Source organism: Xenopus laevis, chromosome 1L (assembly GCF_017654675.1).
Source record: "Xenopus laevis strain J_2021 chromosome 1L, Xenopus_laevis_v10.1, whole genome shotgun sequence".
Taxonomy (NCBI): Eukaryota; Metazoa; Chordata; class Amphibia; order Anura; family Pipidae; genus Xenopus; species Xenopus laevis.
This window is the reverse complement of record NC_054371.1, coordinates 151,432,319-151,449,288: the sequence shown is the minus strand read 5'-3', so window position 1 is coordinate 151,449,288 and position 16,970 is coordinate 151,432,319. Positions and strand designations below refer to the sequence as shown.

The 16,970-nt window shown below is 37.9% G+C and overlaps 2 protein-coding genes across 2 annotated transcripts; one reads left to right on the top strand and one right to left on the bottom strand.

Annotated features, from left to right (window-relative positions):
- psmb11.L (proteasome (prosome, macropain) subunit, beta type, 11 L homeolog) lies at positions 1-1,484 on the bottom strand. Its single transcript, XM_018224173.2, has one exon. It carries the CDS (start codon positions 1,482-1,484, stop codon positions 654-656), a length of 831 nt encoding a protein of 276 aa, XP_018079662.1. The 3' UTR covers positions 1-653.
- A 10,245-nt stretch (positions 1,485-11,729) lies between these two features.
- On the top strand, positions 11,730-16,344 carry psmb5.L (proteasome subunit beta 5 L homeolog). Its single transcript, XM_018259506.2, has 3 exons — positions 11,730-11,973; positions 14,562-14,868; positions 15,868-16,344. The coding sequence occupies exons 1-3, from the start codon at positions 11,794-11,796 to the stop codon at positions 16,152-16,154; spliced, it is 774 nt and encodes a 257-aa protein (XP_018114995.1). The 5' UTR covers positions 11,730-11,793; the 3' UTR covers positions 16,155-16,344.
- The last annotated feature ends 626 nt before the right edge of the window (positions 16,345-16,970 follow it).

The following is a 16,970-nucleotide window of genomic DNA, read 5'->3' as shown; positions in this document are numbered from 1 at the left end:
TCCAAGGCAACATAGAGCAAAATAAAGCTTTTATTACTTGTTGCATATATTTATAGAATGCTGCCCATTACATAGAAGACTGCATAACAAACGGATAAACAAGGCTCCCTAGTAAAAGAAAGCAATGAATATCTATATACTGCTGTACCACATGCTTATGTAAAATATACAGTACAATGCAGTACAGTAAATGTGACGTTACCACAGACAAAGAGCCATTAACATTACAGCGTGACTCCTGTTACACGCCACATTTTATAACCTGGTTATTTTACCATTCTAATCATCCAGCAAAATTATCACATTAAATATAAATGCTGAGCATTAAAAACAGTTGGGGCCAGCCTGCTAATGGCTACTGTAATGTGTTGTGTTAAAATGAAAAAAAGTCATGTGAGATGTCTGGCTGTGGAGGAATTACGCTAAGAATGGTACAGATGGGCATGGCTGAAGGACTGTGTGCAGAAGAAGAGACGGTTCAAAAATGCAGTGAGTGGATTATGCACATAGCAGCCCTATAAGCATCCCCACAGGGAAAAGAAGGCAAGGACACATAAACAGAACAATGGATGAAATGCACCTGTTTGAGTATTTACAAAACTGCAACAATAAACATGCACACTAAAGTGCCTCTGAACTGCAGCTAAACATGTCTACTTCTTGCTTTTTCCCATTTCATTTGTACCCCATTTTTCTGTCTCTTCTTGAACCAGTTTTTCATATAACTGTACCAGATCCTCCCTAGGGTCCCGCTCACATCCACCTTCTCTAATCCAATACACGTCCACTGAGCCACCAGAGTAGGCATCTCTCCTTCCAGCATGGCAAACTGCCCTCCTAGCTAGTTGACGGGCCTCCTCTTCCTCCATGTCCACTCTGTATCCATCATCTATAACGCTGTATGCATACGGGGATCCTGATCCTACAGAAATTACATTAGAGCTGATACGAGTTCCATCGTTGTACACGTAGCAAATGCAAGGTCCATTTCTGTCCCAACCAGACAGGGTAACGGCAGCACAAATTTTTGTGCCACGGAATGGCATCATCATCATACTTAACATTTTAGCTGCTCCTCGAACACTAGGCATGTACCCATTCCGCAGCTGGTAGAGTCTACATTCTCTGGATAAAGCACGTCCAAAGAGCTGACAGTCAGCTGCACTTCCAGAGGTACTGGCTAACAGGTGACTGTGGATGAGGGTGGCTTTTCGGCTGTCTGGGCTGCAGACCAGATGTCCAGCAGAGGATCTTGTATCAGTGGCAGCCACCACCCCTCCTGAATAGATGAAGGCAAGTGTAGTAGTGCCATGTTCTGGAGGTGGGGGCCCTTCTGGATACCTGGTAGAGTCCGAGAAACCATGTCGTGAAAGGAGAATATAAGGGGAGTTTGCAAATTTTAAAACAGGAAAGGGGCAGAGATTACGTGGCATAAGCTCTTTTGAAAGGTTGGGATCCCAGCCACAAACACTCTGTAGAGCCATGGAATACAAAGATTTAGTAAGAGAGAATATGTGAGAGATCCTGGCTAAAGCAGAATACTGGGGGTGGTTTCCATTTATATCTATCCATTTATATCTCTTTTGGGGGGGGCTTTGTGAGTGTTGTTATATTCGCCTCAATTAGTAGTCAGCCATGGAGGAATTTAGTAAACTCTGGCTTGGTGCCTCAGAATCTGGAGAGAATTATATTTTTTCATGTTATAGGATACCTGTGTCTGACGCTAGTGTGGAGCATCTGTGATGGGGGCATAATGGAGTGATATTTAGATGATAAATGACAGGGAAGCAGCTTCATGATGCTTGAGATATGAGTAGCTTCGCTGCCTAATAACTCTGTATCCATTCCTTCATCCAAACCCAGTGTCAGAACTAGGGGCGTCACAGTAAAATAATGTTGAACTTTGGGAGTAAGACATTCTGCTTAAGACAACAAGGCATTGATCCTAAACATACCTCAAAAACCAACTTTGAGCTACTTGAAAAAAAGCAAGATGAAGCTGTGATTAGATAAGCAAGATCTCGGAATTAGAAGTGATCTGCAAGGAAGAGTGGGCAATTTATTTTGTTCCTATATTGGTTGAAAATAATAAATAAGCATTTGAAATCAAATCTAACTGTACATTAACATTCCTGTAGTAGTTGTTCACTACTATTCACAAAAATTAACCAAATCAACTACAACTATATTTGTAATTTGGCAAGGGGTTCCTAAATGTTTGCATTCCACTGTATATAGTTATATTATGTGGTATTCTTTTAGATTAAGAGAGTGGAACTAGGCCCCCTAGAAAAAAATTTACGGCTAATACCCAAATCTCCACCCACTCCTCACCTGTTCGCATCAATTGCTTCCCATCCGCAGGTAGGAGATCAGCTGGGGTGGGGAGATTTCTTTACAGATTCTGTACTGTAGAGGAAACAGACCCAGAGGTCTTGGCCCCTCTGTCCCCCAGGCCCAACTAAAGGGTTGTACATTTTCAATTAACTTTTAGAATGATGTGGAGAATGGCATAATTTGCAGCTGGTTTTCATTTTTATGTAGCAGCTTTCTGGTTTGAAATTATAGCATTCAAGTTGCTAGGGCCCAAATTACCCTAGCAACCATTAATTGATTTGATAAGAGACTGGAATATGAATAGGAGAGGGCCTAAAAGATGAGTAATAAAAAGTAGCAATCACAATTGTCATAGCCTTACAGAGCATTTTTAATGGGGTAAGTAACAATTTGAAAGCTGATAAGTTCAATGTATTAAATTAATCCTGCGGTTGCCGGTGACAGAGCACCAGTGCAAATCAAGAATATCCAACTAATGCTGGGTGCATGTGTGTTACCTTTAAATGTGATTGAAAGCTGATAAGTGTCAGAAAAATAACTCAAAAACTATAAAAAAAAAAAAAAAAGAAAAAATTACGGCCATTTGCAAAGTTGCTTAGAATCAGCCATTCTATAACATACTCAACGTTAACTTAAAGGTAAACCATCCCTTTAGGCCAGGGACATATCAGGCTTTTATTTTCTGGCAGAGAAAGACTGATGCATTGTGCCCACACGGAATGCATTTCCAAGCAAAAAAAAAAACAACTTTCCTCTCTGTATTGTAGCCTAATGTGAAAATGCAAGATTTTTCTCTTTTTCTCTTGTTTATTCATTATTTCAATTTCTTTTAATGACTATGTGTTTTCTAAAATGCAAGACACGCCACCTTTGTTACATTTGAGTTTTATCTGTAATAAGAAGACAGCACATTGTTTACCTAGTGGTATCTACCATAAACCCATGTTGATTGCAGAAAAATCGGAGATAATTATTTTGCTTTTTTAATGATTAAATGCTTTACTCTAAGGCATGGAACTGCACAAAGTGGAAAGATCCTTTATCTGTCATTGTTTCCAAGCATTCTAAATGACTCCTTGCCAGTTTTTATTTTTTTATTAATCTGCACACGGGGGATTTTTTAATAATATCTTCTCATGATGGGTTGCACTACACTGCCGTTTTGGATATAATACTATAAAATGCAAAACATATTAAAAGTAGATGCATGTGCAGAAATAACCTTGTCTTGAATTTTCACCTCCAAGATGAAGCCCGTGCATTTCATTGGACCAATATGAAGTGAGTGCAGTCACTCTCTAACAGGAATGACAAGATTGTGAATGTGATAGATTAACGCTGTACGGTTTTTTATGCTTAAATGAAATGACAGACCTCTCTTTTTAATCAGCAGGAAGACCATTGTAGCATAACGTTTCATAGAAAGGAAAACAAATGGAAGATAAGACGAAAGAACGCCACATTCTCCAGAACATTCTGAGTGGATGGCATTCGGTGTAAGATTCTTGACAGCTTTATTATTCTTCACTTGTGTTTTAGTTATGAAAATGGCTCAGTTAAAACCAATTTCTCTAGGCTGTCTTCTCCATTAACAACTGCTATTTGTCTTTATTCTGAATACCTTGAATACTTGACAAATACTATTAAGACCCTAGCTGTAGGTCATTCTCTACCAAGGACAACATTGAAACAAGGATATGCTCATTTGACCTCCTGTTCAACAGCAAATTCACAAATAAAAAGGTAACCCTGCAAGTGGCCATTGCTCCTTGGTGGGTGTACTAATATCCCTAGGCAGAACCATCACCATTTCTATAGAGAGAACTGGGAAGAATAGTTCTTACTAGTTCTTACTTGAAAGTGCAGGTACAAGAATATATTATCCAGGAATAACAGGCAGTAGGGTATTAAAGACCCAGAAATGTTCCCTGCCTTAACATCATAAATTGTAAGAGCAATTTATGCTACTTTCAGGTGTCTTAACTATATAAATCCTAGATAAATACTAATGCAATTGGCAGACAATTTAATGCAGAGTATCAATCCGTAGGTGTGGCCCTACAACAGGGAGCCCAAAGCAGCGTTTGAGGGACTCATGCTGAGCAATGTGCAGCAGACTGCATTGATAGAGCGCACATAATCAGAGTACAAACAGAATGTGCTAGGACAATCTGGTTATTTCGCCCTTACTGACACGGTACATATCTTCTTGTGATACAAGGCATAGTTTTTTTCTTGCTGTGAACAAATACAAAAGAGCTTTTAGAAAATCCGTGTCTTTTCATACATTAACTTTACCATCTTTCTGCATTACACTGGTGTCTCTGTTGTTCTAACTGATGCACTGCAGGGCTAATGCTCACTCAGGATGTAATATAGTCTCACTTCAGATCGAATTAGACTCGTACTGGTAGTGTATCACATTGTCACTGAAGTGCTAATAGACTCTTACTGAAGATCTATCAAACTGTCACTACAAATTTTGCACATTCCAAAAAGAGACTACTGCAGCTACTTCTGCTTCTGCGAGGATAAATGGTACAATGTTGAATGGCTGCCCATGCATGCAGATTTATAACTCCTCTGGGGTCAGAAACTTATCGCTTCTGCTGGCTCAAGGCATACAGTTCTAGGCTTTACATAAGAATAAACAACCCCAGCTGCTGTGCCTGGAGCCTCTTAAGAAGGACTCTGCATTTCTCAAGGTCATTTGAGAATGGAAGAACTTATGTGTGATTTCCAACCAAAAACTGTTTCTGCAGGATGAAAGAAAATGTAACTTTTTTTTGTCAAGTGAGCCCCCACAGACTCGAAACATGTTGTGTGCTAAATAAACACTTTTTGAGCAGTTCATTTCTGCCTTCAGTTGCCTCTATCTTGTACACTCGATTTTTGGATTACATATGCAACCTTAGGCGGAGGTGCAACATAAGATTAGAGGCCAAAGAATTGATTTTTGCAAAGATTTGAGGATTTCCAGTTACTCCCTCGTTTATTCATTAAACTTGTTCAGTGTTTATAGTTATTGTAAATGTAATCGCAATTATATTTGTTTTTCCCCTTTCTGTTCTCGGGTGCTGACTTTTGAAACAATGTAACAGAATTAAATTCTGCTCCCGGTATGTTAATCAGATTGTTTCAGGAGCCAGAATCAGGAGTGTAGAGAATATAAACAGCCAGACCAATACTACTTTCATATTCAGGAATTTTTTAAGAGACAGTGGCACACTGCAAAGTCTCAGAAATGTGACAGATCTGTGGCAGACATACCATATGCTGAATGTAACAATACACATAACATCCTCAGTAAATCTCGAAAATGTACTGACTGTGTGACATACACTACATGGCACAGACTCCCCCTTGAGGGCTCATCCTTAACTGCAGTTAGTTACCATTAGCAAGACTGATCTATACTCACCAGAGATGGACCTTGCAATAACTGCAGAATTGACAGATATGCTATACCGGCTGTATACAGTCAATAGATTAAGGTTAAATTGCATTAGACTATAAAACCGGGAAAACCACTGGTTCCGTTAGTGAAAACATGTACACATTATGGTATTTTACACAAAGTCACATCATATTAAATATTGATGTTTTTCAGTATATACAGTATTGTGCTATGGAAAAATTCTTCACTGCTGCTGTTTATGTTACAAACATTTTGTCTTACATTTCTTTTTTTAATATATTCTTTATTTTTCATTTTTGACAAGCATAGAATGCGAAATATCAAAGGAAAACAGGAATAGAACAAAATTAAAGTACAGGTCAATTTTCCAAACATTAGGATGTGTACAGGCATGCGAAGTTATCGTCTATGATATAAATATTGCATAATTCTTGTTAGTTATAGATCTCTTCTGCTTCCATATTTAAGGATGGAATAGAACATTACATCTGTTAAAGGAGTGGTTCACCTTCAAACAACTAGTTGTTTTCAGATAGATCACCAGAAATTAAGACTTTTTCCAATGACTATTTTCTATGTGTGACCATTTTTCTAATATTGAAGTGTAAAGTGTCATTTTTTACCTTCTAAAGCTGCTCTGGGAGGGGGGTCACCGACCCTGTAAACTGTTCTAAATTGATACATTTAGTTGATACATTTCTTATCTCGTCCCTGCTGAGCCGAATCTCTGGGTTTCATTAAAGGCAGCTGTTAGAATTGATACAATAGTTGCTGATACTCCAGAGATTCTGCTGAGAAATGTATCAACTAAATGTTGCAAAATTGTAACAGTTTAGAGTCTGCGCCTGAATTACTGAGCTGGCAGACTCAAACACCAGAGACACGAACATTCAACATAGATTTTAGAAAAACAGTAAAAAATAAATAATGGAAAGTAATTGAAAAAAGTCTATATTTCTGGAAACAATCTAAAAACAACTGAATTAAAAAAAAGTGTTAGGAAGGTGAACAACCCCTTTAAAAGTTACATTGCAACCCAGATAGCTACATATTGCGTCTGAGTACCATCAAATGAAAATGAAGATTTCTTCTGCCTATCATTGTTAAGGAAATAATAGAATACTACATCTATTAAGATGTTGCATCTCTCTTATATACTTCTATTCCTAAATATAGTGTCCACACAGCCCAGATAACTACATGTTACTCATTAAATGAAGATATTAACTCTACCATTCTCATTATGATTAATTTGCCTCATCCATTCCTCAATCAAAGGGGTCTTTACTGATTTCCAGTGCCTAAGAAGGACTGTACACCAAATGTGTCCTGGAGTACCCCTGTCCTTGCCAGACCTCCAGCATATATCTGAAGTTATAGAATATTTTCAAACCGAGACAGAGATCATCTTCAGAGTATTTTGAAATTTGCCTTCTGTGCTTTAGCTGCTATACTAATTTTATGTAACATAGTAACATTAAGTTAAGTTGAAAAAAGACACACATCCATCAAGTTCAACCATTGAACTCTATTTTAATCTGCCTAACTGCTAGTTGATCCAGAGGAAGGCAAAAAAAAAACCCATCTGAAGCCTCTCCAATTTGCCTCCAAAATCGGCCTAGTCCCTGGAGCAACTTGTACCATGAGCTATCTTCCATAACCCTGTATTCCCTCACTTGTTAAAAAGCCATCCAACCCCTTCTTAAAGCTATCTAATGTATCAGCCTGTACAACTGATTCATGGAGAGAATTCCACATCTTCACAGCCCTCACTGTAAAAAAAACCCTTTAGAATATTTAGGTGGAACCTCTTTTATTCTAATCGGAAATGGGTGACCTTGTGTCAGCTGGAAAGACCTACTGGTAAATAAAACATTAGAGAGATTATTATATGATCCCCTTATATATTTATACATAGTTATCATATCACCCCTTAAGTGCCTCTTCTCCAGAGTGAACATAGACAATTTGGCCAGTCTTTCCTCATAGCTAAGATTTTCCATAACATTTATCAGCTTAGTTACCCTTCTCTGAATCTGTTTGAGTGATGGAGACCAACATTGTACAGCATAATCAACATACATGGAGATTAATTGATCATGTGGCCTAAAATTACTCCTGCAACTTCATTTGCAGCATACTTACTAAAAGGCTAAATGTTAAATTAAAAGTAGTAGAGCTTTTCGACAGAGCATTCACTTAATCTACTTGAAGATATTAAACCATTATGATATATATATATATATATATATATATATATATATATATATATATATATATATACACAGTATGTCTTTACCTATTTTTGTTTCCTTTTAGAGCACTTGCTCCATACACTTGAGCTTTACTGCAGTGTTCAGCATCGATCAGCTCTCATTTTGTATGTAAGGAGAAGACATTTCCCGTGGTGCCGAGACTGACTGCAAATCTGGCAGACATTGTATATTAATCAGAAACACTAGGGGGCTCAAATCACAGAATGTACTACTACAATAAAATCTATAATTCTCACACTGGAGCTAAAAACTCAATGCATATCTAGCATGGTGACTCCTGGGCTGGCAAAAAGACATTGATATAATGCATACAGATTTTACCCACACTGCATATTTAAACTAGATTTTCACTACAGTTGGGATAGTTGGTGCAATCCTGCTGCTGCATCTGCTTGATTAGAGTTTATAGCAGATCAGACACAATTTCCTTGCTTGACTGAGCTCATTATATATGTCCACGAACACAACCAACTCCCCCCCCCCACACACACACACGTGAAACAGGACAGGGGAAGTGTGCGTTCCCAATACACATTAGGATGCAGCTGGACGGCAAGCTGCCTCTAAAATTTTGCCACCCTAGGCCCAGGCCTGTGTGACTTGGAAAACACAGTTATCTGTCCTGGAAATGTACAGAATAACTAGGTTAATTATGCCTCTCAGCCATGGAATAAAGTGGCAGCTAAGATCAGAACTACGAATGGAGGTAAAAGGGGTGTGTTTCCATACCTGGCGTGTGTGCCTTCCCCCCTTATGTGAGGGAGCCTGAATACACCCTGAATCAAATCAATTCACAAACACAAAGTAGTGCTACACAAACCTCACTGCTTTTTGTAGCGTTAGGTGCCGACTGTGACTCTTTCTGCTCAGGTTCGATCCATACTTCCAAACATATTTTAGCAGCACTCCAATATAGTGAAAATTCAATTTATTTGAGATGTTTCACTTGTTGCACAAATAAATTGAATTTTCACTATATCGGAATCCCAGGGGGCAGTCCTTAGTACTTAAAATGGCAATTAATTCTATTTAGGATTACACATACAGCACATACTACTAAAAAGTATATTATTATGAAAATGGTTTATTTACTTGAAGCAGAGTTTTACATATGAGCTGTTTTATGCAATATTTTTTAAAGAGACCTACATTGTTCAGGGGTATAGTTTTGCTTTAAGAAATAATAATGATACATGCGTTTGCTCTAAAGGCATCCAACACATTTTCGAATGCCGCAAATTCAAACATGACTGTCCTTACAACGCTTTCTAGTAGCAAATAATATCTGGTTCTACCCTATAAACACCTCTTAGAGTATGTTAGGCACCGTTCATCAGGCAACTATGCACCAGAATTTGTGATGTACCTAGTTGGCAAAGCTCTCTGTTTTTTTAAGAGTGCCAGATAAACAAGTGAGGTTATCCTCTATTCTGGGACCTTCTCTCCACCCGTGTGTTCAAACCAGTGAAGAAAACATAACACTTCTTGTCTGGCACCACTGCCATAAAAGGAATTAATTTGCATTGTGATAGTTGGCACAAGTTATACAAGTTTCACAACTCATTTCAGTTTTAAAAATGTTAGTAAACTTTATATATCCTGCTATAAACCTTGAAGATTTTGGCACCATGGCAAAACACAACAGTAATGAATAGATTTAATTATACTGTATGAATTATTAATAATATATATATATATATATATATATATATATATTTATATATATATATTTTCCCCAAACTCCCAGCACTCACGATAAATGCACTCACGTCGCCTGGGTGCACGCTTCACGAAGCTGCATACAATCCTCCCTGGAAGAAGCCGCACTGCTCAGGACTTAGTGAAAAAATGTTTGTTTATTTAAAGAAACTAACGTTTGGGCTGCAATATCAGCCTTTGTCAAGTCCTGAGCAGTGCGGCTATATATATATACAGTATGTAAAGTAAGTATAAACATTTCATCAAAGTACTGTCTAAAATATGTCTAATTAATATCAGTTGTAAAATATTTTCATTTTATATTATCAATTAACATACTAGCATTTGGTAGGCGATTAAATGTGGCACAAGTCTTTAGTAAACTTTGCAAAACAGCAGGTAACATGGATGTGATATTAATAGGTGAAAATATATATGTACACAAAATAATCCACAGCAGTGAACAAAGTTTAATAAACCGCCTCTGTTATTATTTCTGACACAAGTCATTATTGTGCTCCAATAAGTAAACAGTTGAATCAACAGGTAATGACAGACGTTGCAATTGCTGCCGTTGTTAAATTGACCAACTTATCACAGATGTTTTAACATTGGGCACTATTCAATTCAATTCAATTAGCTATTACATTAGCAATTTATTTGGGTGCCCATGTGCAGTGGAAGCTCTTGCACCCCTGATGGCTGCACTGAATGCATTGCAAAACTTCACAGAAATGTCTTTATTATAATAGTAGGTTTTGCTCTATTTAGAAAACTAAACATAAATAAATAAGTTTAGGGTTGGTATATTTTTTGGAATAATTCCGGCTTTCCTTCCCTTTTTCATCCCTCCTAGTAATTACATTGGCAACAAGTACCATTATCAGCCAGGTCAGTAAAATGGGGGTTGAAACCCTACCCTCACTATTTGTCATTGGCAATTAATCTCCACTGGCTGCCTGAGGTGAACTTTTGTATATGCCTAAAGTTTGGTGCTCCTGTGAAGGTCGAGGGGGCCACATTACTGGTGCACAGAGTGCTATTGTGCTTCCTGCACTAGAAGAGTCAAAATTCCAATTTAAAAATTGGAATTTGAGCCTGTATAGTCGCAAGGAGTGCCTGCAGCCCCTGGTAACTTGTGGGGTGCAGTCTGAGGCAGTGTCGGACTGGGACACCAGGGGCCCACCCAAAAACCTTGGCCAGTGGCCCACCAATTAATCTTAGACCAGGGGCTTACTCTTAGAAATGTATTTCTTTCTCTCCTCACTTTACCTCTATTCTCCTAGTCTCTTTTCTTTACATACTATACCCTATTTTTCCATCTATTTAGCCTTTTTGTTCTCATAGAAATAGGGAATGGCCATGAAATAGGCCAAATGTTTAGCAGCATGAGGGCCCACTGACATCTGGGCCCACCGGGACTTTTCCTGGTATCCAGGTGGGCCAGTCCAGCCAATTCTTTTTTTTTTTTTTTTACTGTTTTTATAAAACAGTTATGGACACAATATTGCATTAAAGGGGTGGTTGCTATAGAGTAGCTAATTCCAACAACTTTTCAAGAGGACTTCATTTTTCTTTCATTTTTTTTTATATATATAGTTTTTTAATTATTTATTATAATTATTTCAAATGGGGGACGCTGACTCCATGTTCAAAAACAAAAACAAATGATCTGACTGTAGACGTTTCTTGCTATTGCTACTTTTTATTACTCGTCATCTTTCTATTCAGGTCATACTCCACTCTCTTATATATATTAACGCATGTTCCTGAGGTAATTTGGGCTGCTGAAATTACAAATTGCACAGCGGCTGAATAGAATATAAGATAGATAAAAAACACAAATAAAAAAATGATACCGAAACGAAAAAAGCGGTAGCATAGCACCCTAAGGTAAGAGAAAGTTTGTTTTCATTCAACAATCGTGCACCACCCCCATCTTTATTCACTGGCACGCCTGCCATCATTCAAAATGGCTGCCTAGTGCAGAGTCATGGTTGTGACGCAACTGGACGGCGTCGTTTAACAATTGAAGGAAGAAGTGAGTGTTTTCCATTGGTTAATATGGCGCTGGCAAGTGTGGTGAGTTCGGAAGATCTGTCTTGGAACCGGCCCCGGGATAGACCGGTGCACTGCGGCCTTGACCTCCATGGCACGAGTTTTCAGGTGCTGCCCGGAGCTGGCGAAGGAACCGCGGAGCCTGGGATCGAGTTTCTGCACGGGACAACCACTCTGGCCTTCAAGGTGCTGAGTAATGATGGCTATGGAGCATTGTTAATGTAGTGTGCGCCTTAGAGCTCAATGGTTTTCCGGTGTCACTTGCCTTTGTGCGAATATAGTGGATAAAGTACCCCCCACTGTGATTTATAAAGATATATCCTCGATCCTTATTGCATGCTTAATTTAAAAATCGTATCAGTCTTTCTGTAGCAAGTGCAATTTTTCATAATATACTCCTGAACATTTTAGCAGTACAGTCTGTCCCTTTGACAGCACTTCATTCTCAGTGCTGTGGGTTTGTATTTTTGTGCTGTTCAGAACAAGGTGAAGGAAAAAGGTACCAGCTTCTCAGAGAGAATTCTGAGGCCTCACAAAAGCCTACTTTGACAACTGCACCTTTCGTTGTCACAGCCACAATGTTCCAGATAATGAAAAAACAATAAATATGTTGCCACTTTGCAGCTGCTTTGTTCATGTGAACAAAGCAGAATTGTGAGGCAAAAAGTGGGGACATTTTTGAGCCAGTATTGATCAGTAGCATCACTAGAGGGGTGCGGGCAGTTTTTAATGGAGAACTAAACCCTAAACATGAATATGGCTAGAAATGCCATATTTTACACCCCGAACTTATTGTACCAGCCTAAATTGTAAGCTTCTTTATAGCAGCAATGATCCAGGACTTCAAACTTGTCACAGGAGGTCGCCATCTTGGAAAATGTCTGTGACACTCACATGCTCAGTGGGCTCTGAGCAGCTGTTGAGAAGCTAAACTTAGGGGTCATTGTAAATTATCAAGCAGAAAATGAGGTTTGTCTGTAATATAAGCTGATGCTACAGGGCTGATTATTAAATTCTGATGCTAGTTGCACTGGTTTCTGTGCTGACATGTAGTAATTATCTGTATTAAAGCGGTTGGTCACCTTCCAAACACTTTTTTTTTCAGTTCAGTTGTTTTCAGATTGTTCCCCAGAAATAGTTTTTTTTATTTAGTTTCCATTTTTTCCAAAATCGAAGTTTAAAGAGGTTGTTGACCTTTTGAGATAACTTTTAGTATGACGTAGAGCGTGATAGTCTGATACAATTTGCAGTTGGTTTTAATTTATATTATTGAGTTTTTGAGTTATTTAGTTTTTTTATTCAGCAGCCCTTCAATTTGCATCTGAACCAGTCTAGGTCCAAGTTACCCTAGCAACCATGCATTGATTTGAATAAGAGACTGGAATATGAATAGGAGAGAGTCTGAATAGAAGGATCAGTAATAAAAAAAGTAGCAATAACAATACATGTGTAGCCTTACAGAGCTACAAAGAGTCAGAAGAAAAAGGTAAAAAACTATAAAACTACAAAAAAAACTAATTAAAAATTGAAAATTTGCTTAGAATTGGACATTCTATAGCATAAAAGTTACCTTAAAGGTGAACCACCCATTTGATGTCTCTGGTGTCAGTCTGGCAGATCAGTAAATTCAGGTGCAGACTCTAAAATGTTTACATTTTGCAACATTTAGATGATACAGCAGCATCTCTAAGCATATTAGCAACTCTTATATCAATTCTAATGGTTGCCTTTAATTAAATTTAGGGATTCTGCTCAGCAGGGACAAAGATAAGAAATGTAGCAACTAAATGTATCAAGTTAGAACAGGTTACAGAGTTGGTGACCCCTCCCCAGAGTTGCTTTAGAAGGTGAAAAATTAAGCTTTACATTTCAATATTAGAAAAACGGCCACACACAGAAAATAAAAAGTAATTGGAAAAGGTCTTTGTTTATGGAGAACAATCTGAAAACAACTGAAAAAAAGTTTTGGAAGGTGAACAACCCCTTTTAAGTACTAATCAACCTTATATTGTGACATTTCTATTCTGTATATACAGTGTATTTTAAGTTGGTCCCTAAACTCAGTAAGTGACAGCAGCACAGAGCATGTGCAGTGAATCTGCAGAAAAGAAGATGGGAAGCTACTGGGGCATTTTTGGAGACCGATATTTCCTGCTAAAGGGCTGTGGTTGCATTGGACTGGTACAGAAGCCCAAAACATAATGTACAACATTTCTAGCCTACTTCTTTAGTTCTCCTTTAAATCCCACCTTGGAACAACAGCACCGTTACATGTTTGGCATCATTAGTGGCCAGATATCCCTAGTTATTGCGCTGATGAGGTTCGTTTACTAAAATGAAACTACAGGAAATTCAGCTTTGGTCTCGCTTCTAACCTGTATACACATGCAGTGTATCATTAACCATATATAAAGTGAAGCCAATCATGTCATTGGCTAATTTCATTTATTTCTATAGCATTGGTATGCTACAAAATGCTCTACTGTATTAATAAAGAATGAGTGTGGACGACTGAAGGGTCCTGCTTGCTTATCATGTGAAGTAATCTGCCAAACTGGAAGTGTAGCCTGTTTGAACAGCACAATCTGTTTATTAATGAACAATTAATGTGGTCAGTTTTGTGTTATACTGTTTTATTTTCTGATTCACAGTTAGTAGGGTGCTCTGACTTGTTCTAACTGTGCTGCAAGCATTTCAGTGTTTGATGTATAATTCATACATTTAGACCTGTTTTGTCATACTTACACACTGACTCTTCTGACTCTTCTCTTCAGTTCCGTCATGGAGTTATCGTGGCTGTGGACTCCCGTGCTACAGCTGGCGCATACATTGCCTCACAAACAGTGAAGAAGGTGATTGAGATTAATCCGTACCTTCTAGGTACTATGGCAGGAGGCGCTGCAGACTGTAGCTTCTGGGAGAGACTCCTTGCCCGTCAGTGCCGCATTTATGAGCTAAGGAACAAAGAGCGTATTTCAGTGGCTGCTGCATCAAAACTGCTGGCCAACATGGTTTACCAGTACAAAGGCATGGGATTATCCATGGGAACTATGATCTGTGGCTGGGATAAGAGAGGGCCTGGTGAGTGATAGAAGAACTTCTTACTGTCATAAATATTTGCTTTAAAAACCATCGCACATTGGTAGGTTTTAAGTGTTGTGCCAAAATATGCAAGGCTGAACATCCAAAATAGCCCTCTAATAGAGTACCTTAAACTATTATCTCAATCGCATGTTGAACAGTTGTGTGAATGTGTGGCAGTGAATTTATTCTGTATTGTAATATAAACATTTTGGCAGTAAACTATTTAGAGTCCCTTTTTAATTTCTGAGATTACAACGGAACTACCAGTTATAGCTCTTCTCAATGTTGGGTGTGAAGCAGTAATCAAAGGACTTTATATGACACCATGGTGCTGCAAGTGTTTACATTTTTTAACTTTAAATAAATATACAGGTACAAAAACACAATTTCTGAAAATACACATTTTATATGGAGGCTATTCAGATATTTATTAATTTCCTGGCGCCTATGACCATTAAATCAATTATTTAAAACATGATTATCCCTCCATTGTCTATAGTATTGGTCTTCGGGTCACATTACAAAAGTGTAATAATATTTCATATAATAGTTCAAAATATATTTGGGTAAATTTCACATGTGGTTGTTACTGTGTTTCCTTTAACTGTAAAGACCATAAAAAGTATTGTTTTTTCCTGATATTTCTCCAACAGGTGTGCTATGGTAAAAAAGTGCAGCACAAAGACTGTTCTAGGTACCAAGGAAAGCATCAACTTCTACTGTCAAGCATCCATGCATTTATTCCCTAGTCATAGACATGGAAATCCATTAATACAAAACAAAATATAGTAATTGGTATATTAAAGTATATTTTACAGCTATGTCATCTTACTATATTCACAAAGTTCCCTATCTGTTCCCTATCTGTCTTGTAAAATATATTCTTATTTTTGTGACTATATATAACCTGTTTTTTTGGAATTTCTGTAGTTGAATTAACTTCCATTTTTATTCTTGTTTTTGTTTCCTAGTATGATTTATTTTCTTTCTCCGCAGGTCTCTACTATGTGGACAGCGAAGGGAACCGTGTGTCAGGTTCAGTGTTTTCTGTGGGCTCTGGCTCCATGTATGCCTATGGTGTTCTAGACAGCGGATATAACTATGAATTGGAGGTAGAAGAAGCCCAAGAGCTGGCACGGCGTTCCATTTACCAGGCCACATATCGTGATGCTTACTCTGGTGGAGTGGTGAACTTATACCACGTGCGTGAGGATGGCTGGGTGCGGGTGTCTCAAGATGATGTTTTAGAATTGCACCAGAAATATCAGGGTCAAGTTAACTAGGTGTTGGGACTCTTAAGGGTTGTGAATCCAGTACAAGTGATCAACTGACAGACATACTGGAGAGGAAAAAAATTTGTGAGATCAATCCCAAACTAATATTAGTTAACCATTTCCAATTCTGTGTGTGGCACCTGGATGTTTGAGCTGCTGTCGATATTGTCACATTAAATCATTTTTGTTTCAAAAGTTACTGTGATCCCCTTTTCTTAATTTAAACTGATGTATGTTTTGTATCTCCATGCATTAATGTACATTGGGGTGGGGGAAAAAACTAGCTTCAGCTGGCTTCACTGCCAATTACCAAGTCTACTATGAATAGGCCTTCCTTTCAAATTCCAATGTTTGTTAAAGCAATTCTTTTTTGAATTTGCAAAGGTATATCTATTACCCGGAATGGTTGGGACCTGGGGTATTCCAGATAAGGAATCTTTTTGTAATTTGGATTACCATACATTGTCTGCTGAAAAAAAAAAAACCAGCAGGATTGTTTTGCCACTATATGCTAGTTGCCATCAAATACAAGGTTCTGTTTTATTATTACAGAGAAAAAGAAAATACTTAAAAAAAAAAAAAAAAAATTACAGAAGTTTACAGTAGAACACCCACTTTAGGTTTTTCATGGGACCAGACGAAAATGGTGTAAAATAAGGGAAATGTATTATATAATATAAAGGTGAGACCACAACAAAGCTGTGTAAAATGAAGGAAAACTTAGGCGTTGTTCACCTTTAAGTTAAGTTTTAGTATGTAGAGTTATTCTGAGACAATTTGCAGTTGGTTTTTGTTTTTTATTATGTGTGGGTTTTGAGTTATTTA